Source organism: Mirounga leonina, unplaced genomic scaffold, assembly GCF_011800145.1.
Source record: "Mirounga leonina isolate KUSES-001 unplaced genomic scaffold, KU_Mleo_1.0 Mir_173, whole genome shotgun sequence".
Classification (NCBI taxonomy): domain Eukaryota; kingdom Metazoa; phylum Chordata; class Mammalia; order Carnivora; family Phocidae; genus Mirounga; species Mirounga leonina.
Window position 1 is genome coordinate 16,268,751 of NW_023270447.1, and position 24,877 is coordinate 16,293,627.

The following is a 24,877-nucleotide window of genomic DNA, read 5'->3' on the forward strand; positions in this document are numbered from 1 at the left end:
TCCCCAAACACATCCGGCAATTTAATGAAAGCCCAAAGGCAGCTCAACGCTACTAGTCAGATTTTAAATATATCCTGTACAGAATTAGCAAGTATTAGTAAGTTTTGAATACATGTGAAGGTAATTTCTTTTATCCTCTAGTATTTCCTTGGGGATTTTGGATAAATCTTTGAGGAAGGCAGCCAGCATACCATAGATCAGATGAAATAATATAGAGAAACAACTAAAAATAGAAACCAGTAAGTATAGTTTCCTTGCCAGAAAATTTTAGAATCCTTGTCCTAATAGTCTTGTGTTCTCAGTAGATTATGCAAAAAATATATGTCCCTATGATAGTTTCCATTTATTAATCTATATATGCCGTGCATTATGCTAAGAATTTTACATATATTATCTCATTTACATAACAACTGTATGAATTGAGTGCTAGTGTTAGCCCAATTTTCTGGATGAGAAAACTGAGGCTTAGAGAGAATTAAAAACTTACCCAAACCTCTGCTGCTGCCCAGGATTGGAGCCAGGCTTTGAACTAAAGTTATCTGATACAACGTTCTTGCTCTCTTAACAATTCTACTAGATGATTTCTCGGGCTAGCCATCATCTATCATTCATCTATCTATGAATATAATCCTCAAAATGCACATCAGAATTATGAGTTTTGCCCTATTTTTAATCTTCCTAGAACTTTGCTATCATATTTTTATATAAAAATATATTTAAAATGGTCATGATCTCAGGGTCCTGGGATCGAGCCCCGAGTCGGGGCTCAGTAGAGAGCCTGCTTCTCCCCCTGCCTCTGCCCCTCCCCCTGCTTGTGTTCTCTCACTCTATCTCAAATAAATAAATAAATAAATAAAATCTTAAAAAAATATATGTGTGTTGTACTTATGGCTGCTCTTTCCAGTACACAAAGTTAGCAACTTGACCAAATGTGTAAACTTTTATAACAAAGGACACTTAAAAATTATAGAATGATGTTTGGGGCACCTGGGTGGCTCAGTTGGTTAAGCATCTGCCTTCGGCTCAGGTCATGATCTCAGGGTCCTGGGATCGAGTCCCACATCGGGCTCCCTGCTCCTTGGGAGCCTGCTTCTCCCTCTGCCTCTCTCTGTCTCTCATGAATAAATAAATAAAATCTAAAAAAAAAAAAAATAGGTTTAAAAAAAAGTATAGAATGATGTTTATCAGAGATGAGAAAAAAATTTTATTTTACGTTTTCAATGTAGTAATACAGTTCAAATGTGATTATAAGAACAGAAATGGTATCAGCCTGGGTTCAACTGCAGGAACAGAAACCACTCTATTTTAGCAGAAGATATTTCCCACAGGGAGTTAGGTGCTTACAAAGCTGAAGGTTGGACAAACAAGCTCTGGACTGGGCCTCTAGGAATAACTCTGAGAACGACACTGCTGAACTAAGCGTCCTTCCAGGAAAACTCATCCTGTGTCATAATAAGAAAGGGGAGCCATCAGAAGACTGCCATTGAATTACTCTTGCTTTGATCCAGGGATCAGTAAGTGGCCGAAACTGCCTCCTGACACCTGTAAAGCTGGGGATAAGACATCAGAGCATGGCTGTCTCAAAATTTAACAGCTGAAGATGCAGGAAGATGCTCTCCAACACACTTCTACCTTTGAAATCTAAAACTAGCACATGGAATTGACATAACCTAATTTTACCTGGAAGGAGACCTGCAAGGGATGCTGAGAATTACAGTGTTTAGCTTCCAGGCTCTGTCGTACAGGAAATCACTTTAGAAGGAATTTGGGGATTGAGTGCCAACAGAAGATCTCTACCACAGAGCACATTATGAAACAATGTAGCATGGAGTTCCTACAGCAGTGAGGCAGACCACAGTCAGGGTCCCACTGGCAAACCACCACCTGGGTAACTGAACTACAGCCTCCAGCCCTTAGTGGAATGTCATCCAACACACCCCATTGGAATTGCTACAGAAACAGAAACCAAGAGAGAAAAAGCTTGGCTTGTAAATCTTTTTAAACATGTCTAAATTACTTCTTGCTAAAAGCCTGTTCATCTCCAGGGGTTACATACTGGCAACAGACATATGCTAGCTGCCTGATTAAACATGTTTTAAGGCCAAAAAAAACTGACAAGAATTAGCTATGTTCTTGTCTTTGTGTCAACAGAGACTGGAAAATAATTCAGTATAATAACATGAGAAAAATGCTTATGATACAATATTAATTTTAAAGGCATGCAGAATCACATAGAGTATGATCACAATATATCTATCATAAAACAATGAAATCTTACCAGTAATCAAAGAGTAACAAGATAGGGTGCCTGGGTGGCTCAGTTGGTTAAGCGACTGCCTTCGGCTCAGGTCATGATCCTGGAGTCCCAGGATCGAGTCCCGCATTGGGCTCCCTGCTTGGCAGGGAGCCTGCTTCTCCCTCTGACCCTCCCCCCTCTCATGTGCTCTCTGTCTCTCTCATTCTCTCTGTCTCAAATAAATAAATAAAATCTTAAAAAAAAAAAAAAAGAGTAACAAGATACACTTACCCATCAGCTTGGCAAAAATTGAAGAGACAAATAATATCTAGTGTTAGTGATTGTGGGAGGAGATAGGTAGTCTTACACAATTTAGATTTGAGTGTAAATTGGTTCAGCAGTAGCTATTAAATATGCACACCCTTTAAATTAAAAAAAAATTAAAAATAAAATAAAAAAGAGGAAAAATAAATAAATATGTACACCCTTGAAGATAGTAATATGTAACACGTAGGTATTGGAGAAAAATGTTCCCCCATGTACAAATAGACAAGTACTAAGAATGTGTATGGTCACAGTGTTTATTCTAGCAAAAGCCTAAAAGCAACCTACCTGGCCATCAAATACAGAGATAATTTATCTAAGTAAATTATAGATATTCATATAATGGAGTATTAGGTTGTTTTTAATATGGATGAGATAAACATCTATGTACTATATTTTCTGTTATGAAGAATAATATAATAATGTATTATTAAATTTAAAATCAATTGCATAAAATATTAAACCAAAATTTGATAATTTAAATCCATTTTACCTTATTAAGAATAAGATGCACCAGGTGATCCCTTAATAAGGTAAAATGAATTTTAGTTCTCACATTTTGTTTATTCTTGTATAAAGTGAAACAGACTATGAATAAAAATGTGATCACTTCCTGTAATAACTCTTCCATGAGATCATTTTTGCTGTTTGCTTTAAATTTAAGCACTTACAGCTCATGAGCTCCTGTTGGGCTTCCAACAGTTCATTATGATTTTTTAAATTGTTCTGTGATCAAATATATTGAGGAAACCAGGGTGCAGTGTATGATAAGCCAGTTGAGGAGAGTGGTTCTCAAAGGGAAGCATGGACAGTAGTATCAGATCCTGGAGAGGTCAAAGAGAATGAAAAAAAGAGCGGTGGATGTTAGTGACTTTTATATTTACAAACATTTGCTTAAGAATTTTAAAGCACGTAAAACCTAAATCACACTATTCCCAAAGATGGAAATGTCAGCAATATTACTCCTCCTCTATAGAAAAGATTCCTTCAAAATAACTGTATACAATAAAGCTCTCTGATTTTTCATTTTTTGTTTTTGTCACCAAATAAATTTAGAAGATTATGTTTCCCTTTCTCAAAACTATGGATCTATGACAAGGGTATCAGTAAGTATAATATATAGCTTAAAAAAAAAAAAAGCTGAACAGGCATAAAAAGCATATGAATCATGACACACACATTCAAGAATTAAAATCACCTCAATAAATATATTTTTTGTGTTAAAAGTAAATTGTAGCGTGCAAGAGTAAGGAGTTTGAAAATAAGGGATCTAGGTTTTGATTGGGGCCCCAACACTTACTAATAGTGAGATTTTCAATAAGTTATTTATCTGAATTGCTACGAAGAGTAAATCAGTTTACAAAATGTGAATTTTAGGGGCTCCTGCGTGGCTCAGTTGGTTAAGCGACTGCCTTCAGCTCAGGTCATGATCCTGGAGTCCCTGGATCGAGTCCCGCATCGGGCTCCCTGCTTGGCAGGGAGTCTGCTTCGTCCTCTGACCCTATCCCCTCTCATGTGTTCTCTCTCTCTCATTCTCTCTCTCTCAAATAAATAAATAAAATCTTTAAAAAAAAAAAAGTGAATTTTAAAAACATAACACAATGCTGCTGTGATTTCATGTCATGAATTTGCCAATGTTATGAGAACTGGATTGTAAGGGGGAAAGAGAGGAGGCATTAATAATAGGAGCTCTCACTTACTGAACTTTTACCATGATCCAAATACTCTACTAAGGTGTTTTGGTAAGCTAATTCCTCAATCCTCCTCAATGTGGTAGATACTATATCAGGTGGAACCTAGCCATTTCTGTAGGTCAAAAATGGTCAATTATCAGCAATTTCGTATGGTTTAAACTATCATCTGGCCCAGATTGGAGAAAGTGAAACAGACTAAGTGACCTAAGTTAAAATAGCCAGTAGCTGGTAAAGTCAGGTTTTCAAGCCACACAGCTTTATGTCCATGACCAATATGCTATATAAATTCCCAGCAAGAAAGCAGGTCTAATACTTTAGGAGGTACAACCTCTAATTTTTTATGAAAGATTTTATTTATTTATTTGACAGAGAGAGACAGCGAGAGAGGGAACACAAGTAGGGGGAGTAGGAGAGGGAAAAGCAGGCTTCCCGCTGAGCAGGGAGCCCCATCCATGTGGGGCTCGATCCCATGACCTGAGCGGAGGACAGACGCTTAACTACTGAGCCACTCAGGCGCCCCCAACCTCTAAGTTTTAATCACGAATTATTTCCGTGGTATTAGAGAATATACAAGTCAAAACAATAATGCCACAGAAAATTCAGCATAAGGATCAAATATTTACATTAATTAAAATATCCCATGCTTGTTCCTGCTTCTGGCATACCCTTCTCTTCAAAGAATTCTTACCTTCATTCAGCCAACAAATATTCACTCAAAATCAGGCTCAATCTCTAACCACCTACTAGAAGGAGCTTCTTTTCCACTTCACCCTGAATTCTTACCAACTGGAATTTATCCTTTATAATAGCGTTTTGCCTTTTAATATATCTGATTTCTTTTAACAAAGGTAAAAGCTTCTTGAGGAAAGCTCAATAAATGTTCAATCTGAGATTCATACCAATCTACCATACATGAAATTTAATAGGAGTAAAGAATCACAACCATCTCTAAGGGAATGGCTGATAAAATCTTCCCTGATCTCACCGGATGAAGTGTTCTCTTTAATCTGAACTCATTCGGAAACTGCCCCAAGATACTCTTTCATATGCTTAGGTCTTATCTTTGGAACTAGAGTATTAGCTTCTCAAAGGCAAAGATTAAGTCTTACTCATTGACTTCACACACTGTCCAGCAAATAGCGTAAGTCCTGTAATCAATGAACACGGAGAAAAACGCGCAGTTCGGAGGGAGTGGGGGGAGAAAGACCTTGAGAAAGAAAATGAAGAGGGTATAAAAGCAATGAAGGGGCACTTTGCCTTAACACCCGCTTTTGAGAACTAAGAGCAGCTGGTATTTCAAAGCCTTGGTAGCGGCCTTTCGCTGTCTTTTTAAAGAAGCGTGGAAGGACATCAGCAGCGCGACCGCCCATTGGCTGGGAGGCGAGACCGCGAGCGCAGCCGGCGGCGCTAGGCGGAGGGGGCCCGGGCCGGCGCGCCGTCCTCTGGCCGGCAGGGGGCGCCCTGCCGGGCGCCGGGTCCCACGCCGCCCCGCCCCGCGCGTCCCGCGCGCTCTCCGCCGCGCGCCCGCCCGCCGCCCGGCGCCACGCCCTCCACAGGCCAAGGGCCAGTCACCCGCGGGCGGGCGTCCCGCAGCTCCCTCGCCGCCCCGCCCCGCCCGGCCCCGCCGCGGGACGGGTAACGGTTACCAAGCACTTTCTCAGCCGCGATTTCTGCTTAGTCATTGTCTTCCAGGAAACGGTCCCTTCAGTTGGGAGTCAACTCTCCGGCGGCGGCCGCAGTAGCAGCAGCAGCCGCCGCGGCCAGCGCGTCCTTCCCGGGCCGCAGCTCCGTCAGTCCGGCCTCCCGAGGTCACGAGCGCAGGCCGAGGTCCCGCCGCGTGGGGCGGCCAGCCTCGCGCTCGGCTCTCCCGCCTCGGGCACCGCGTCCTGCAGGGCGGCCTCCTTCCTCGCCTGCGGCCCCGTCGCCGCCTGGCCCCCCTCCGGCGGCCGCTGCCATGGGCACCGACAGCCGCGCGGCCGGGGCGCTGCTGGCACGGGCCCGCACCCTGCACCTGCAGACCGGGAACCTGCTGAACTGGGGTCGCCTGCGGAAGAAGTGCCCGTCCACGCACAGCGAGGAGGTGAGAGACGCGGGGCTCCCGGGGCAGGCCGCGGGGCGGGAGGCTCCCAAAGGGAAGCAGCGCCCGGAGGGACGGGCGGGCGGGCGGGCGGGCTCGGGGCGCGGGTGAGGCGCGCACCTGGGCTCCGCCGGCGCGGGAAGGCTGGGGCCGCTGGGGCCGCGACGTCGCCTCCAAACCTGCAGCTGCGGGCCGCGCGCCTTCAAACACTTGGCAGGTGCAGCTTCATCCCGAGGGACGCCTCCGTCAGTGCTCCCGGCCGACAGCCGACCTCTCGAACGCACTGGACCCCTCTTCGTTGCGGGGGCCGGGGGGGTGCAGAGAAGAGCAGCACCTCCCTCCCAGCCTCCCCCAGCCTCTGGCCCCCCTTCCCCCCACGCCGCGGCCAGGTGAAGACATAGTTTAGTGAGAGGTTCGCTTTTCCAGGGCTCAGGTGAAGGTAGCAGTAATAATTCACTTAGCTCTGAGGCTGTTGACAGTAGGTTCTCTGTTGCTGTGAGGCGCAGGACTCCACGCTCGAATTCGGCTTTGGAATAAGGTATGCGTTCTTCTTGCTGAAGATTAATCTGCCTCAGTGTATTTGCCTAGTTTGAGGTGGCAGAGATTAATCTGGAATTATCCCTGTGATACATACTCGGTCCTCAGCTGGTCGTTCCTGAGTGGAGAGTCAGGGTGCCCAGGGAGTTGCGGAGGCATAGAGGCGGTGTAAGACGGTTTGGGTGCTGAAAAATAACAGTGAGCAAAAACAAACCTTTAATTTAGGAGCCGTGTGACTTTGGGGAAGTTACCTTCTCTGAGTCTGTTTATACAGCTTTGAAGCTGAGTAATGATAACGGTCTTCATCAGCTCACTGTGCGGATTGAAAGAGATAATATAGGACAACGCTCACCATGGAGGCATTTATCTCCCTTTTTATCAAGATTTGATTTGATTTTATTTTTTTAAAGAATTTGTCTATTTGATCGAGCACAAGTAGGCAGAGCGGCAAGCAGAGGGAGAGGGAGAAGCAGGCTTCCCGCTGAGCAGGGAGCCCGATGCGATGCGGGGCTGGATCCCAGGACCCCGGGATCATGACCTGAGCCGAAGGCAGCCGCTTAATGACTGAGCCACCCAGGCGCCCCTTTTTATCAAAGATTTTAAACAAATCTTGATTAAAAGAGGGGCGCCTGGGTGGCTCAGTTGGTTAAGCGACTGCCTTCGGCTCAGGTCATGATCCTGGAGTCCCTGGATCGAGTCCCGCATTGGGCTCCCTGCTCAGCAAGGAGCCTGCTTCTCCCTCTAACCCTCCCCCCTCTCATGTACTCTCTCTCTCTCATTCTCGCTCTCTCAAATAAATAAATAAATCTTTAAAAAAAAATCTTGATTAAAAGAAAAACTGTCTTATGCCATATTATGATATCAGCTGTACTCCTAGGCAGTTTTTGCTCTTTTATATAAGATGTTGATGGTAAACTATGCAGGAGCACATGACGTCCCTCTGAGTATGCTCTGGGCCTGTGAGCACCCATCAGATGAGAACTCTTAGTTGTAACTTTAATAGGAACCAAAACCTTTACCATATTCTGTGACCAGGTTCCATCCATCTCAGTTTGTATACCTTTTTTGTTTAAACCACCCCACGTAGACTGTTTCTCCCCCAAATAAATATTTCTGTGTTTAGTTCTATTCTTTCAATTTCCTCCCAGAGCTGCTGGGTTCAGTACACCATTTTCCCTATATACTGACAATATTGGGTGAAATTTTTGCTCTCTTGTTTCACTACAACGCACTTTAAAGTAGTGGCCTTCGAAGTGTTTTGACTTTGGCAAACCCAGTACGAAATTTTACCTTGCAGTCTAGTTCATAGTCCATAAGGACAGAAAGTAGGATGAGTGGTTGCCTTGGGCTGGGGTAAGAATGGGTAGTGACGGCTAGTGGGCACATGAAGATGTTCTAAAATTGGATTGTGGTGATGGCTGCAGAGCTCTGTAGACTCTTTACAAAAAACTCTCTAAAAAGCATCGAATTGTGCACTTAAAATAAGTGAATTTTGTGCATAAATTATACTTCAATAAAGCTGTTAAAATATATCTCAAAGGTTTAATGGAGATATTAACCTTTAGTATATACTGTGTATTATGATTTTTTCTATCCTATTTTAATTTTTAAAAACTATTTCTTAATGTAACGAGTCACATTCCACAGTTTGAAAAACATTGTTCAAAGGACTAATTCTAGTTTGTTGGGGGGGGGGGGGCTGCTACATAAGAGGGACAAAATAAGCTAGAAAACATTTGAGGAAAACTTGAAAATAGGGCAGCATATTGTAGGAAAATAGGACAGTGTAGTTAAGGAGAGATATGTTTTGTTTCCCTGTAAAACAAAACAAAACAAAACTTTGTAACAAACAGAGCTCCAAATTGGGATATGCTACTTGAAATGGTTTAGCCTTGTAGAATAAAGAAACTGAAAAAATCACTCATTATTAAGAAAATTTACACATTAAGTAGGGAGTTAGTTTACCTAAAAGGTCTCTTCTAGTACTAATGTGTATGTTTTTTTAAAATTCCATTATCTTTTAAAAAATTTTTTTCACTAGAACTTTATGAAATCAAATCTTGTTTTTTAAATGAGCCATTGTAGGACTGTTTTGCTCAGTTCTTTGTTGTAAGAGTATTTGGCCAGATGAATCATGTAGTATATTTAAAACTCTTATATGGCTCCAGATCTAATGATACACTACATTATGATGATACTTACTTCAGTGATCCTATGTGTATATGATAAAATGAAGAGAACTGAGAACAAAATACAAGGTTAATGTTCAGTCAATATAGATAATATATAAAAGATTAGAAATCATTAGGCTTGTGATACAGTCAATGAATTTCTCATTGTAACATTGACTGTTCTGTGATTTGTCCTGACATTTTGCAGAATCTGATATTAATTAAGTGATTTCAAGAAGGGGGTGAATACTCTGAAAATATACTTACCTTCCAGAATTGGACTTTTTATCAGGAAAGCTTTAGGTACGCAAGTGAGCCATCCTTCCAGAGGAAAAAAAATTTTTTTTAAGATTTAATTTATTTATTTGACAGAGAGAGACACAGCAAGAGAGGGAACACAAACAGGGGGAGCGGCGGAGGGAGAAGCAGGCTCCCTGCCGAGCAGGGAGCCCGATGTGAGGCTTGATCCCAGGACCCTGGGACCACAACCCGAGCCTAAGGCAGTCGCCCAACAACTGAGCCACCCAGGCACCCCCAGAGGAAAATTTCTTAAAATTCTCCCATGATTTGAGCCAAAGCACTCTTGATAGAATTGTTAACTTTGAGTCCTGCTGCCCCAACTTTTACCATTTTTGAAAAGAATATTGACTTGTAATTCTGTCTGGAATAATTATCAACTAATTTTTATTTAATATTTTAAATTTGATTATAAATATATTTTCCATGAAGATAGAGACCTTGTAGATTGAATTCATGTGGATTATTGTGGACAGCACATAAGTTTTTGTTGTGGCTTATGAAGCTTAATGTAGATGACTCTGAGCTCTTAAATTGATAAACCAGTTGTCCCTTGTAATTATCTGTAGTAAGATAAAAGCAGTAAAGTGCTGTCAGTTTTTATCATAAGCAATCATAGATCAGTGAGTTCAGAAGTTTAGTCTGTGTTATTGCTATTAGGAAAGTGCTTTTGCAGTTTAGGGACTTGATCCCAGTTACTCATTTATTTTTTCATTGATTGCCCACAGAATGCAAAGCACTGTGTCCTTGGATGTTTATAAGGTAATGATTTCAAATTGCTAGTGTTGCCCATTAGTGGTCATAAGTCAGTTTGGTGAGCCATAGAACAGCATGTTTTTTTTCCTAATTAATAGAAGCCCTCAGAGTGCCTAGCATGTAGTGAACATACCATTTTATAAATTTTTTGTTCTATTTATTTAGGTCCTTACTCTATATGTGAATGTATGTAGGTCTTACTTTGGAGCTCTATCAGACAAGTTTGAAATACACCAACATAAGGGATGAAAGATGCATGAACAGTTTAATGGATTTACAACATACTATAATGTTAGTGTAAACAAGTTTTATTTGTTTGTATAAGAAAACATTGAAGACCGGTTGAAGGTATACCTAAGTGGTAGGAAATGACATATGGGCTGATACTATGCAAGTTGACTTATGTAAGATAGGACTGTGGTAGTTCTCAGACTTTACATGTTGATTTCTTGGGATGCTTGTTAAAATGCAAGTTCTGCTGCCCTTAGAGTGATTCAGCAGGTCTAGGATGGTATCAGGAACTGGAATTTTTTTTTTTTTTTTTAAGATTTTATTTATTTATTTTAGAGACAGAGCACAAGAGGGGGGGAGCAGGAGAGGGAGAAGCAGACTCCCTGCTGAGCAGGGAGCCCGATGCGGGACTCGATCCTGGAACTCCAGGATCATGACCTGAGCCGAAGGCAGTTGCTTAACCAACTGAGCCACCCAGGCGCCCCAGGAACTGGAATTTTTAATGAACACCACAGGTGAATAATGGAGTTCCTCTGGCCATACTTAGACAATCATTTATTTGTCTTTGAGGATTATCTCACAGTGGTTAATACTAATTTTAGTCAGGCTCCCTGGGCTTGAACTCACGTTCCTCTATTTATAAACCTTATTCTTGAAAAATTTTGTTTCTTTGTGAATGCTTTTATGTCTCAAAGGCTTACTTAAACTTTCATTGGTACAAAGACACTTTAAAAATAGATTACTGTATTACATCAACATTTGAAGATTAAGATAAAAACAGATTTAGGGGTGCCTGGGTGGCTCAGATGGTTAAGCGTCTGGCTTCAGCTCGGGTCATGATCCCAGGGTCCTGGGATCGAGTCCCACATCGGGCTCTCTGCTGGGCCGGGAGCCTGCTTCTCCCTCTGCCTCTGCCTCGCTCTCTCTCTCTCTCTCTCTGACTCTCATAATAAATAAAACATTTTATATAAAAAAAGATAAAAACAGATCTAAACTTTGTTGAAGAAAAAAACCTTGTAGAACTAAAATTTTGGTTTTTATGGTTTTTCCTATTCACATCTTCTTTTTCCAACTTATCAAACTAATATATTCTTATTGTAGAAGTACGGAAAGTGTATAGAGTTTGATTAACAGTTTCAAAATGCATTCCTTTTACAGCTTCGAGATTGTATCCAAAAGACCTTGAATGAGTGGAGCTCCCAAATCAGCCCTGATTTGGTCAGGGTGAGTAAAATGTGGATGAAGAAATCATGTAGGTCAAAAGGGAAGTGCAGTAAGCAGGAAATTAATTTCCCCAGTTTTGACAGGGAAATCAAATAGGCAATTAGCACAAAATTCCCTGTGGCTGATTTACTCAGATGGCTGTCTGACCCAGTATGCTTAAGCATAAAACGGAAAATCCAGGATGTGTCACCAACTCTTCAACTAGACTAGATACCAGGATTCTCGGTGCTTAATTCCCATCACACTTTCTTCACTGTGTTCCAGTTTATATTTGGTCTAATAAAGAAATGACTATTTAACAGTTTTGGTTGTTAAATTGCTGTGGTAGAGTATCATAATAATATAGGCACTAGAAATAATTTTTTTAATGTTAGTTTCGAGGGAAACACTGGGTGTTTCATTAAATGTTAATAAATGACTTATCATAAATGTTAATATACAGACCACCTGTCTGCAAACCACTCTTTGGAATCCAACTCAGCCAAAGGCTCATAACAAATTACATCGACTACTTTAAAACTATGGACGAGGACATGTGCTGGAAACAGTTGTTGCCGTGGGCATTCTGCAAGTTTAAACTCCATAGCTGCTAGGCAGATGTTGATTAATGTCTTCTATCAGTCTCTGTTTCTCTGAAATGACCATTTGCCTCTATTTATGCATGACTGACAAACACTAAGCCCTTGATATGTGCCAGGCATTGTAATATGCTCAAGAATTGTGGGAAAGGCCTCACTGTTTACTGTTTTAATCTTGTAAATGTGAGTTAATGTATTTCTGATTTATATATACTAACATCTTACCATTTTCCTCATAAATTATTAATTATAATGCATTAGAATTGCCTTTACTTTTTTATTGCACTCAGAAAAAAAGTCTTGGTTTAGAATGTTTGTGATTAATATAGGAAGCTTTTAACATGTCCTTATGCAGAATGGGTAAATATTTTCATTGGTTTTGTTTTTAAGTAAAATTATGTACTATGTTAGTGGTTATAACTCCTCACCTGCTGCCCCCACCATCACCATTTGTTTGCATTCCTCTGAGTACCTGATCAAAATGGATCCTTTTCCCCAGAAAATGGATACACAGCATTTTACCTTTGTTTCAGGGCTTACAAACCTTTTGAAGCCCATCCAGACATCAGGTAAAGAACCCTATCTTATGGGTTCTCTGTTTCTAAAGGGCATTATGGACAATACAAAACATATAGCTAATTAAAAACATTAGCTTTATATTTACTGTAAACATTGTTTGTTATAGGAATTTCCAGATGTCTTGGAATGTACCGTATCTCATGCAGTAGAAAAGATAAATCCTGATGAAAGAGAAGAAATGAAAGTTTCTGGTAAAGTCCAGCCTTTACAGTTTATTTTGTTATACAGTGGAAATGATAGTGAGGTTTTGTCAGGCAGGGAGAATAAGCCTTTCTTTGCTTCTGGTAATGAGTGACTCAGTCACTAAGTGTGAGAAATAGAAAGATTCTTTTTTTTTTTTTAAGATTTTATTTATTTATTTGAGATAGAGAGTGAGTGAGCAAGAGAGAGAGAGCACAAGTGGGGAGGAGAGGGAGAAGCAGGCTCCCCGCTGAGCAGGGAGCCTGACGTGGAGCTCCATCCCAGGACCCTGGGAAGGCAGACACTTAACCAACTGAGCCACCCAGGCATCCCTAAAGATTCTTTTTAAACATAATATAAACTCCCAAGAGGAGGTTATAGGAGGTCAGTTTTGGCTACTTAAAGGAGTCAGAAGAGGACTTCACCTTCCTTTTCTTCATGATGGTCTCATTAATTTATATGTCGGACTTCAGGAATATTAAGATGGAGGAAATGGAAAGAATAAAGGGAAGGCTTAAGAGCAGTGTCTATCCAAAGCAAGCATAGGCCCTCCCTTCCTGGTGGAACACTGCTGAGCAATGGCTGAAGTCACCTGGAAGTGTAGACCAAAGTCTGGGCAACAAGTTGCACGAAGAGAAATAAAATCCATGATATACCCCTTCAACAAATGTATCAAGTCACTATTTACCAGAGACCATGCAACCTCAAGGAATGAAAAAATAAAGAGACGGGCTGTTCTTGCCCTCAGCTTACTGTCAGCATAGCATAGTCATTAAAAGCTTGAACTTAACTAGATCAGAATTCCTCAGTATGCAGAGTAGTGACTGGTATAATCTTGGACTAACAAGTTATTTGACCTCTTTGAGCCTCATTTTCTCATCTGTAAAATAGGGATGCATCTGTTTCAGAGGCTTCTTTGTAAATTAGATGAAATAACACAAAAATTCCCCTTGGCACAGTGGTTGGCAAAAAGTTAAGTGCTAAGTAGCTGTGATTTATTACCATTTGTAGTTTTGTCTTGGTTGTTATATTTTATTAGGATGGACATGTAAGATGAGATACGTACAGCATTGTTTTTTTTTTTTTTTTTAACTCAACTGCCATTTATCGAGTCTTGTTTTGTACCAGGCACTGTACTTAGCACATTTTGGTTATATTTCTTCACATGATTCTGAAAACAATTCTACAAGGTAGGTCTATTATCCCCATTGCACAAGTGACGTTAAATAACTTGGAAGTTGTCTTATAACCAGTAAGTGGTTGAACCAGGAATCCATCCATGTATGCCTGACTCCAAAACCCATTTTTTTCTATTAATTTCATATTGTTATTTGTGTTGGAAAGGAATTAAAAGCAACCTCCTCTCTGTGGTTGATTGCAATTCCTCATGGTTTAGATCCATCTTGGAGCTCTTACAGGTTGACCTCAGTTCCTAGAGGGCTTGAGATTTTTGATAGGTATCAAAATTCTCCCCATATGAAGAGCTTTCCTTTCTCTACCCATCTAAGAATGCCTCTCATTTCGGAGAAGGACCATTTCAAATGGCACAAATTCATGGCCAGAGGGATAGTGGTAAAGGAGAGTTTTCATGGAGTATAATTATGGGAACCATGGATGGATTAAAGTGGTGAAGACTGACTCTCACCTGGTTGGTAGGGGAGTGGTGATGACTTTTAAATAGAGAAGTCGAGTAAGGAAAGCAATGCTTTAGGAAGATTATTTAGTAGTAGAAAGGAAAGGACAAATAAATGTACAAGGTAAATTTGTTATGTTTGTTGAATACCAGGCAATTTACATATACATAGTTCATTAGCCCTCTTTTCCTTCCATTCCCTTTTCTGATTTTCTCTACTACTACTCTACCTATTTGTTGAGTAAATTTAGATTTTGAACAGTGAATTTACATAAAGTAGATCTATATAAATAAATTTGAGTTTGAATCAAGTTAAAGCCTCAATTTTAATAGAAAACTACTCAGCTTTCCTGGTAACCAAAGAAATGCCAATTAATGCAGTCCTGGACAGATATATATTGTACATACTAAATTAGCAAAAACTATATATATTTTTGATAGTGTTGTATATTGTTAGAGCAATTCTTAACTTTTAGTTGTAACTGGTACAAATCTTTCATATAAAAGTGGGAAGTAAATAAAATAGAACAAGATTCAGGGCACTTGGGTGACTCAGTCCGTTAAATTTCTGATTTTGGCTCAGATCCTGATCTCAGAGCCCTGGGATGGAGCCCCCATCAGGCCATGCTCAGTGGGGAGTCTGCCTCTCCCTCTCCCTCTCCCTCTGCCCCTCCTCCTGCTTGTGCTCTCTCTCTCAAATAAAATCTTAAAAAACCAAAACAAGATTCACAAAAAAGATCATACCCTTTGACTCATACACATTCCCGACAATTTGTCCTTGGAAAATGCTTCAGCAGAAAGTTGAAGTTACCAAGATGTTTATTTTAGCATTGTATATGATAACAAAAAACTGGAACTAATGTAAATGTTCAAAAAGTAGGAAATCATTTGAGTTATACCCTATCGAAATTACAGAATAGTGTTTAACCACTAAAAATGAGTATGTAGGGGTGCCTGGGTGGCTCAGTGATTGTCTGCCTTCGGCTCAGGTCATGATCCCAGGGTCCTGGGATCGAGCCCCGCATCGGGCTCCCTGCTCCACAGGAAGCCTGCTTCTCTCTCTCCCACTCCCCCTTGCTTGTGTTCCCGCTATCGCTGTCTCTCTCTCTGTCAAATAAATAAATAAAATCTTAAAAATAAAAAAAATAAAAATGAGTATGTAAAATTATTCATTAAAAATAGAGTATACAAAAATCTAAACAGTGACTGTTTTCAGTGATGAGACTATTGGCAGTTTTTTTAGTCTTTCTACTCTTGGGTTTTCCTCACTTCTCTTTTTTTCCCATTTTTTAAAATTTAAATTCAGTTAATTAACATATAAGGTATTATTAGTTTCAGAGGTAGAGTTCAGTGATTCATCAGTCTTATATAAGACCCAGTGCTCGTTACATCATGTGCCCTTCTTCATGCCCATCATCCAGTTACCTCATCCCCCAACCACCCACCCCTCAGTTTTTCTCATTTCTAGAATGAATATATATTACTATTATGATAAAAAAAATGTTAAGAGAACTAAAGATGTAAAAAAATATTACATAAAGGTAAACTAAATAGAAATAGAATAAATGTTATACCCTGCCTCATATGACCAAAAGCTAGAAGCTAATGTCTAAAAATTAAAATGGTTATATTAGGAAGGTGGGATCGTGGGGTTTTTCTTTTCGTTTTTCTTCACATTACAAGCAGTTTTAGCTTAGCCTTTTATTTTAGTTTATTGGAGAACGTATATAATATGTTCCATTAATATTTAATTCATAAAAATGTACATTTTGAGTAATTTGTATATTTATGTGACCTGCCTTCTAACAAATGGAAAATTAATATTTGCTTTTTTTTTTTTTTTACAAATGGATATTTTTTAGCAATTGGCATGTAATTTAAAAATTACAGGGACGCCTGGGTGGCTCAGTTGGTTAAGCAGCTGCCTTCGGCCCAGGTCATGATCCCAGGGTCCTGGGATCGAGTCCCACATCGGGCTCCTTGCTCAGCAGGGAGCCTGCTTCTCCCTCTCTCTCCCTCTGCTTGTGCTCTCTCTGTCAAATAAATAAAATCTTAAAAAATAAATAAATAATAAAAATTACAATGGAAAGGTACTTTCATGTCTTAAAATGAAAACTATAAAATTATGTGACTAGGAAAGGAAAAATAATTCATTCAGGATCCTCTGTCAACTTAGTATTGTTGGCAGTGTTAATACTGTCTAGTAGAATGTTACCCAAATTTAGTAATCAGTTTTGTTTTCTTTTGTTACCCAGCAAAACTCTTCATTGTAGGATCAAACTCTTCATCATCAACTAGAAATGCAGTTGACATGGGTAAGCAAAAATTTAACTTTTTACCTTCATAACTTTAAATTAGTATAGGGGTAGTAGTTATATCTTGTGTTCAGGACCAGGTGAAAAAGAAGATGAGCTCATTCCAATTTTACTTTCTAAAGTTCTAGCCTGATTTCTTAAGGCTTCTGTCAGATCATATCGACTTACATAGGTTCATATTTTGATATATATGAGGAACGTAAAAGATGTAACATAATTGTTAACTATACGTTTGGAGATGAAATTCTCCTTAACCATATTCTTAGCCCTTGTAGTACTGTAGATGAAACACCGTGACCACCACCTCCACAACAACAAAACAAGCACTCTCATCTTTGTTCAGCACTTGGTCAGATGATTGTGATGTTACAGTTATTCAACATTTTTTCTTTTAAAACATTCTTCCAGTATTATAGGTGTTGAACATTTAAATAATTAGCTCTTTAATATTACTATGGAATGGACAATAATCATTTAAAATAAACCCTTTAAGTTATTTTTACAGGAATTAAATTATCTACCTCTATAGATTAGGACCATAAATTTAGTTTTTCAGAGTCTCAAGACTATTCTTTGCCATGACTACCGATTACAGAATATGAGGTCAGAATTCTTGTGATCATACATACAAGATACTAGTAGAACTGGAGAAGAAAATTTTATGAAGATAAAGAAGCTACCAAAAAATTCCTGGGGCCTAGGAAACAAGGAGGCCTGTTCCCCAGAAGGACTGTCAGAGCTGTGAGTCCCTAGGAAGGAGGCAGGTCAAAGAAACTGACCTGTCTGCCACACAGACCAAGTAGATGAACAGGGACTTACACTTTTTTAAGAGATGGCAATGTTCTAAATGATAGGTAAATTATGAAACTGAATGAAATAATCTGCTATATTAGAAAACTAGTGAACTGTATGGACAGAATTTAGTGGGATACTTGAAAGACATTACTTGTTTTCATTATGTAACAAATATTTATCCTATTGTGTTTTCCTTCACATCAGCCTGTTCCGTCCTTGGAGTTGCACAGCTGGATTCTGTGATCATTGCTTCACCTCCTATTGAAGATGGAGTTAATCTCTCCTTGGAGCATTTGCAGCCTTACTGGGAGGAATTAGAAAACTTGGTTCAGAGCAAAAAGATTGTTGCGATAGGTACCTCTGACCTAGACAAAACTCAGTTGGAACAGCTGTATCAGTGGGCACAGGTAAAGCACAGCTAGATCACAGGCACTCTGGGAGGAGCCTGTCATTTACAGTCTTTGCTTCACACTGCTTAGTGTCATGCACAAGAGTGGACACTTAGAGTGGGGGGGCTATTCCAAATGTGGGAGTTTTGAGGCAAGCTTTATCTAAAGCACTGGCCTTTATCATCTCAAATATATACCTAATTGACCTTAGTATTAATCTCATTTAAAAGGAGTGACAAAAACCCTAGAAAATGTGTCCTGAAGCATTTATAGCCAGCATGAATTCAGGCCATTTCCTTCGGTTTTACTTTTGTGATAAAAATATTACATTTTGCTTTAGATATGCTTAGGTCTTGGTTCTGATTTCTTAGGTAAGGGAATATCATCTGTAACAAATATTTTGCTCTTACTTAAAGATATAAAATACTTTTGGTTCATAGAATTTGATAAGGAATAAGTGTCATAAATTAATCACCACTCTCTGGCCTCTAATAATGTACAATATTATTAGGGAAATTGCTTACCAGTATTTTACCTTTACCCTCTGTATTTTTCTTTATTCCTTTTACTTCATCCCCAACCTTCTTTGCAGAGCTTTCAGTTTCTTATGGGCAGGAAGACCTTAGAGAAAGTATTGTTCCTCCTCCCTTTGACTTGGTGATAGCCAGAATGTGGCTAAGATTCTGCTGGAGAGACTTGGGTGATCTGGAATGTATCTGTAAATTAACCAGAGCAACTATTGGAAGTTATCGAATTCTTTTTCAAAATGTGTCTGATTTATAACCATATTTTATACTTTAACACTAAATGTTCTTACCATTTCTATTGGCTCCTTTACCTTTAAGACCTATTCCCTCTTGAGCTGGAATCATCACACTTAGAACCATGTTTGTTTCTGAGGCAAGTGTATTAGATTGCAGGAGAGTTTCTAAGGGTATAACAGTATATTGGCTTTTCCCTCCATCCTAGAGCTTTCCTTTCCCTGTTATCACTGACATGAGTTAAAAAAGCATACATTAATATATTCATATAAAAATGTTTTATAAATTTTTAGCACTATAAAATGCAGTCTTTCGTATTTTCTAAAATTGTGTTCTTTTATTGCTTTCCACTTTTTCTAGTACTTAATTTAGTGCAATGTCATGATTTTTTTCACTTCTAGGTAAAACCAAATAGTAACCAAGTTAATCTTGCCTCCTGCTGTGTGATGCCACCCGACTTGACTGCATTTGCTAAACAATTTGACATACAGCTATTGACTCATAATGATCCAAAAGGTAAGACTGAGATTTTCATTTGTTGATTGATCATGAGCTTTTGTCTTACAAGAAGATACTTGTTAAAATTTAATTTTTAATTTTGTACAATGATAAATGCTACCTAGAACTTTTCTTAATAGTCCAAAATTTATATGCATTTAGTTTCAGAAAGCTTTATTTTGTCTGTCAATGAGCAAAAAATTGAAGGGATCATTTCCTGAACATCTAGTCTGTTGAAGTTTATAAATATTAAGCTACACAAAAAAGATCTTTTAAGATATTCTAAATAGTATCATATAAAATCTTGTGTAGTACAGCAAAAATGGTACCAAACAGCCACTTAGTTAAAGAGGGTAAATAGCTGAAAAGAGAGGCAGATAAAATTTAATTTGAAATTTAAGCATCTTAGGATAGGTAATTGATTAGGTATTTTATTAATCATTTCTATCAAGACCTATATGTTTGGGGTCAATCAGAAACATTATTTGATTAATGAGAAGAATGTCTTGTCCGCCTTCTGTAGTATAATGTTTTATCAACATTTTACAGGATAAGTAGAAAAGCTAGGAAGAGACTGTTTTACACTTTATACGTATTTATTTAGCAGTCTGTCCCATTCTCATTTTTTCACTGTTTTGTAGGAAGAGGAGTTTTAATAGTTATTGCTCCTCAAATGTTAGGCATCATGCTAAATGCCTTAGAGGGATAATCTGTAATCCTCAAAACAACTGAAACTAGGCATTTTATTGTTGAGGAAATAGAGCCTCAGAATTCAAGAAACTAGCCAAGTTCACCCAGCTGGCACGGGGCAGAGTTTAAATTAGGACTTGGTCATGGCTGAATTGGGAGCCTTTCCCCCTATTCTGTACTATCTTTTTAATTTGAGATGTTAGCATTGTAGTATTTCAGTCTGAAACCTTACTTTCTTATCAGTTTCTATTTAAATGATACCAGAATAGGAGAAAATGACTTTTGCCTCTCCCTTCAGTAATTACTTTCATAAGTAATTAGATTCACTAAAAAAAAGTCATCTTAGTGAAACTCTAACAAAGAACTTCTACGCCAATTTATTCTGAAACATAAACCATTTAAATTCCAACTTTATGTTAGCAGATATTCTATCATTTATCTGTTTACTTTGGAGGGGGGGCTCTTCCAACAATAATTATTATCAACAGCTGATGGATGAGCCTGCACCCCGTTCTAGCTCCACTTGAAAAAAAAACTCTTTCCTTTTTCTAGTAGGAAAGGAAATAGGAAAAGACTAAGTTGTCTGGTATTTTATTTCCATGGTAGATGGAAGGCATGTGGGTATGTGCTAATGTATTGTTCTTATTGAAAAATAAATTGTATATACATATGAGAAGAGAAATTTAATCCTTTTTTGGTATGTTTTTGCTTTACTGACATAACTTACATTTGGATGTCTTTCTAATTTTAATCCTAAACCCTTTGATTAGAATTTATAGGCTGATCCTGCATATACCATTAATGAATCTTCAGACACTTTGATCTGTAATGAAGCAATTCTTTCCTTAAAAGATTTATTGTGTTTACTGATTCTAAACAGTTCACATAGTTAATTTAAAAGTATGTAATTAAGTTGATGAATAGCATAGCTCTCTGATTATGTGTCACATTTTATTTTTTAAGCAATCAAGTTGTAAAACATTTAACTCTACTTGTCATCTAAAATAGAGTTTTGTTTATAAGTCCCCTCTAAAACCCTTCCCCTGTTCTAAAATTACCCTATTCTTCAGAAAGTGCTTATTTTCCATTACTCTTTGTCCTAGAAGTTGTGGTAACAGTTTAACTACAGTCAGGGTGAAATTGTGAAGTAGGTGATCCTGACTCAGAACCTTTCCCTTTTTATTTGTTTTACCCTCCCCTCATTCCCATTAAATCTGATCTGCCTTATGCCTCATTCCCTCCAGGTCCTGTTCTCTGTCAGATAGACTGATACACAAATCCATGTTCATGTTACTTTCCCAAAGAGATATTTGCCTTCCATTTATGAAAGTTGCCATTTACTGGCTGCATGACCTTGGGCAAGTTATCTAACCTCTCTGCCTCAGTTGCCCCCTGGAAAAGGGGAGAATATTATCTATCTTGTAGGGTTAACATGTAGATTAAAGGAGCTAACACATATGAAGTACTCAGAAAAGTACCTGGCACATGATAATAGCTAACATTTACTGAGAGTTTACTATTGATGTTATTCAAATATCACAACAGTTCTTTTGGGTCAATTGGGTCCTATAGTGCTCCCAAATCATACTGTATAGATGGTCACTTAGTCTCTATCTGTGTGGTTGGTTCTGACCGTGGTAGAATCTTTCCATATTGCTTGATTGATTCAACAGACATTTGCATACCTACAATGTGTCATTCATTATTCAAAGTACTAGGAATGTAAGGACCAAGTCAGATAAATTCCAACCCTCATGGAATTTATATTCTGGTGGGAGGAGATGGACAATAAGGTAAATGTTAAATGTGAGAAATGATCGTATGTGCTATGGAGAAAAATTGGCTGAGGAAGAAAAGAGTGCCCAGGTTAGGGGTTGTTTTATATAGGGTAAGTCAGGGAGGCCTCTCTGCTAAGGTGACATTAATCAGAGACCTGCAGGAAGGGTGAGAGCCCTGCGAGAATCTGGAAGAAGAGTGTTCAGGGAAGAGGGAGCAGCTGACTCAAAGGCCCCAAAGTGTGAGTGTGCTTGAGGATTTCAGGATACAGGTATGAGGCCAGTGTGGCTGGAGAAGATGCAGTGAGGGCGGGAGTAGTACATCCAAATAGGAGTCAAGGGCTTGGATATCAATGTGGAATTAGAAAATGATTATTTCATCAAAGAGATACAAATAAAAAGATAACCGTTGCCAGAGTTTTTAAACGATTGCTGGTGCTCGTGAGGATATGATAAGATTGGCACTCTAACATTATCAACTGCTAGTGGAAGTGTAAAATATAGCCTTTCTGGAAAGCAATTGGCAATATACTGTCTATCAAGCCTTCAAAATGTATTTGTACTTTGACTTTGTCATTCCATAGCCAGGCATGCATTTTAAAGATGTTCAGCATAGCATTATTTTTATTAGCAAAATACTAGGAAAAACCTAAATTTTTTGGTCAACAATGAGGAAATGTATAAATTATGGTATCTATATAATGTAGTATCTGGATAATTATTAAAAATGATGCTTCCACAGAATATTTAATTACATGGGAAGATTCATAATAAAAGTTGAAAAGATAAGTAAATTAGGTTGTAACTACAGCATGATTTTCAGTTTTTGACGTACGGAAAGATACAGAAAAAAAGTTGGAAGGATATACATGGCAATGGAAGTAATCTATCTCTGGTTGATAGGATTATGGATACTTTCCTTTTTTTCTGTGTATGTACTTTCCTGTATTTTCACTGGCTCTACATTAGAATTGCCTGGAAGTCTTCAAAAAAAAAAAAAAAAAATTGCAGGCTCCACTCACCAGAGGTTATGAAATAAATAGGCTGGGGTAGAGGTGTAGGGACTTTCTAAAGAACTACCTGGATCTTTTTGATATTCTGGTTCAGATTCCTAGCACACATGAAGGAAAAGCATATTTTATATTCAATTTTGAATTGTTTCTTTTGTTGTATTTAAATGCTTACCTACATGGTAAAGTGCTGTTATTTTCAAACTTAACACTTTGGGTTTTTATTTGTTTGTTTGTTTGAAGAACTGCTTTCTGAAGCCAGTTTCCAAGAAGCTCTTCAGGAAAGCATCCCTGACATTCAAGCACATGAGTGGGTGCCCCTGTGGCTACTGCGGTATTCGGTCATTGTTAAAAGTAGAGGAATTATCAAATCAAAAGGCTACATTTTACAAGCTAAAAGAAGGGGTTCTTAACTACGACTTAGGATCATAACCTACTGACTTGTATTTTCCTTGAATAGAAGATAAAATTGAGATGTATAAAAATTAGTTACTGCCTGTAAATGGTGTCATGGAGGCAGATATTCTTCAGTTATATTTGACAATATGTTATCTGTCAAGATTTGAATACTTCTCTTGCCTCTATATCAGTTCACTCACATGAACTCCACTGTATTGTTTTCATTAAACTATTGTTTTCTAATTGAAATTGTCTATAAAGAAAATACTTACAATATATTTTTCCTTTATTTTTATGACTAATAGAAATCAAGAAAAATTGTTGTTAGATATATTTTGGGCCTAGGTATCAGGGTAATGTATATACATATTTTTTATTTCCAAAAATTAATTAATGGCTTCTTATTCTATAGTATAAGCAACTTAATTACAATTGTTAAAACTGAAATACTGGAAGATATTTTTTCTGTAATTGATAAGATGATTATATCCCAGAGTAACTAGAGTAGCTGGGATCTACTAGTAGTATAAGTAAAATTCATTTCTTCAATACATGAATGAAAACTTAAACTTAACTGTCCTTGCTTGTAGTTTACCTATAATGATTTAATCTTGTATTTTTGTGCCATATTTTCCTTGCTATTATTTCTAAGACAAACCAAAGTGAATCTGAAAAAGGAGACTAGAAGCTTTGAAATTATTATTTGGGGGTTTTATAAAAGCAACTATTATCATCTCCAGATTCTTTTTAATACTTGATCCATCCTTAATATTTTGCTATTCATTCAAGAATATTCAATAAGTATTGAGTGTTTACCATGTGCTGGGCACAGTGGGCTCTGGGGAGAAAGGGGACACAGGGAGTCAGAATCAGTTGAGTAAAATGTGTAATATTTGTTCCCCACTAATAACTGACTTGAAGGGACTAACAGCCAGAAAAGGAGTGAAAAAAATCTTTAATTCAAGGCCAACATTGTCTATTTAGACAACTTTTTTTTGAGATACGGTCTTAACTATTTAAAAGCAAAATGATATAATCAAAACTTTAGAGCTAGAAGAGGTCATAGATTATTTATTATAATTCCTCATTAGTTTAAGAACCAGGAAATAGCAAACAAATAAGCTGTGGCCTTTGATATAGACTACAGGTTTCCTTAGGTTTACAAATTTGTATCTGTAACCCAAATAGTTTGAAAAGTTCTTCAAAAATCTCTTGTATGTCAATCAGTACCTTTAAACCATGTGTCTTAATACATGGTTTATAAAAAAAACTAATATAGGGTACCTGGGTGGCTCAGTCAGTTAAGTTTCTGCTTTCAGCTCAGGTCATGATTCTGGGGTCCTGGGATTGAGCCCTACATCGGGCTCCCTACTCAGCGGGGAGTCTGTTTCTCCCTCTGAGCCTCCCCCCCTGCTCATGCTCTCTCTCACTCTCTCGCACTCTCAAATAAATAAATAAAATCTTTTAAAAAAATAAACTAATATATAAAACTAATTTTGCCCAAGTTTTTTCAACTTAGAGAGAAGTGGTTCCATATTCAAAGTCAATACACTAGGGGCACCTGGGTGGTGCAGTTGGTTAAGTGTCCGACTCTTGGTTTGGCTCAGGTCATGATCTCAGGGTCATGCGATCAAGCCCCACATAGGGCTCTGACTCTCAGCGCCAGAGTCCGCTTGGGATTCTCCCCCTCCCTCTGTCCCAACCCTGCACGCACACGTGTGTCTGTGC

General features: G+C 38.5%; 1 protein-coding gene across 2 annotated transcripts; it reads left to right on the forward strand.

Annotated features, from left to right (window-relative positions):
- The first annotated feature begins 5,887 nt into the window (after positions 1-5,887).
- On the forward strand, positions 5,888-24,167 carry GCLM (glutamate-cysteine ligase modifier subunit). 2 transcript variants are annotated; one of them, XM_035018001.1, is made up of 8 exons: positions 6,459-6,869; positions 10,065-10,098; positions 11,482-11,547; positions 12,811-12,895; positions 16,773-16,832; positions 17,832-18,034; positions 19,179-19,293; positions 22,994-24,167. In XM_035018001.1, exons 2-8 carry the CDS (start codon positions 10,066-10,068, stop codon positions 23,161-23,163), a joined length of 732 nt encoding a protein of 243 aa, XP_034873892.1. In that variant the 5' UTR covers positions 6,459-6,869; position 10,065; the 3' UTR covers positions 23,164-24,167. The 2 variants fall into 2 exon arrangements, with proteins under 2 accessions (XP_034873891.1, XP_034873892.1); XM_035018000.1 differs by lacking the exons at positions 6,459-6,869; positions 10,065-10,098 and adding an exon at positions 5,888-6,334.
- The last annotated feature ends 710 nt before the right edge of the window (positions 24,168-24,877 follow it).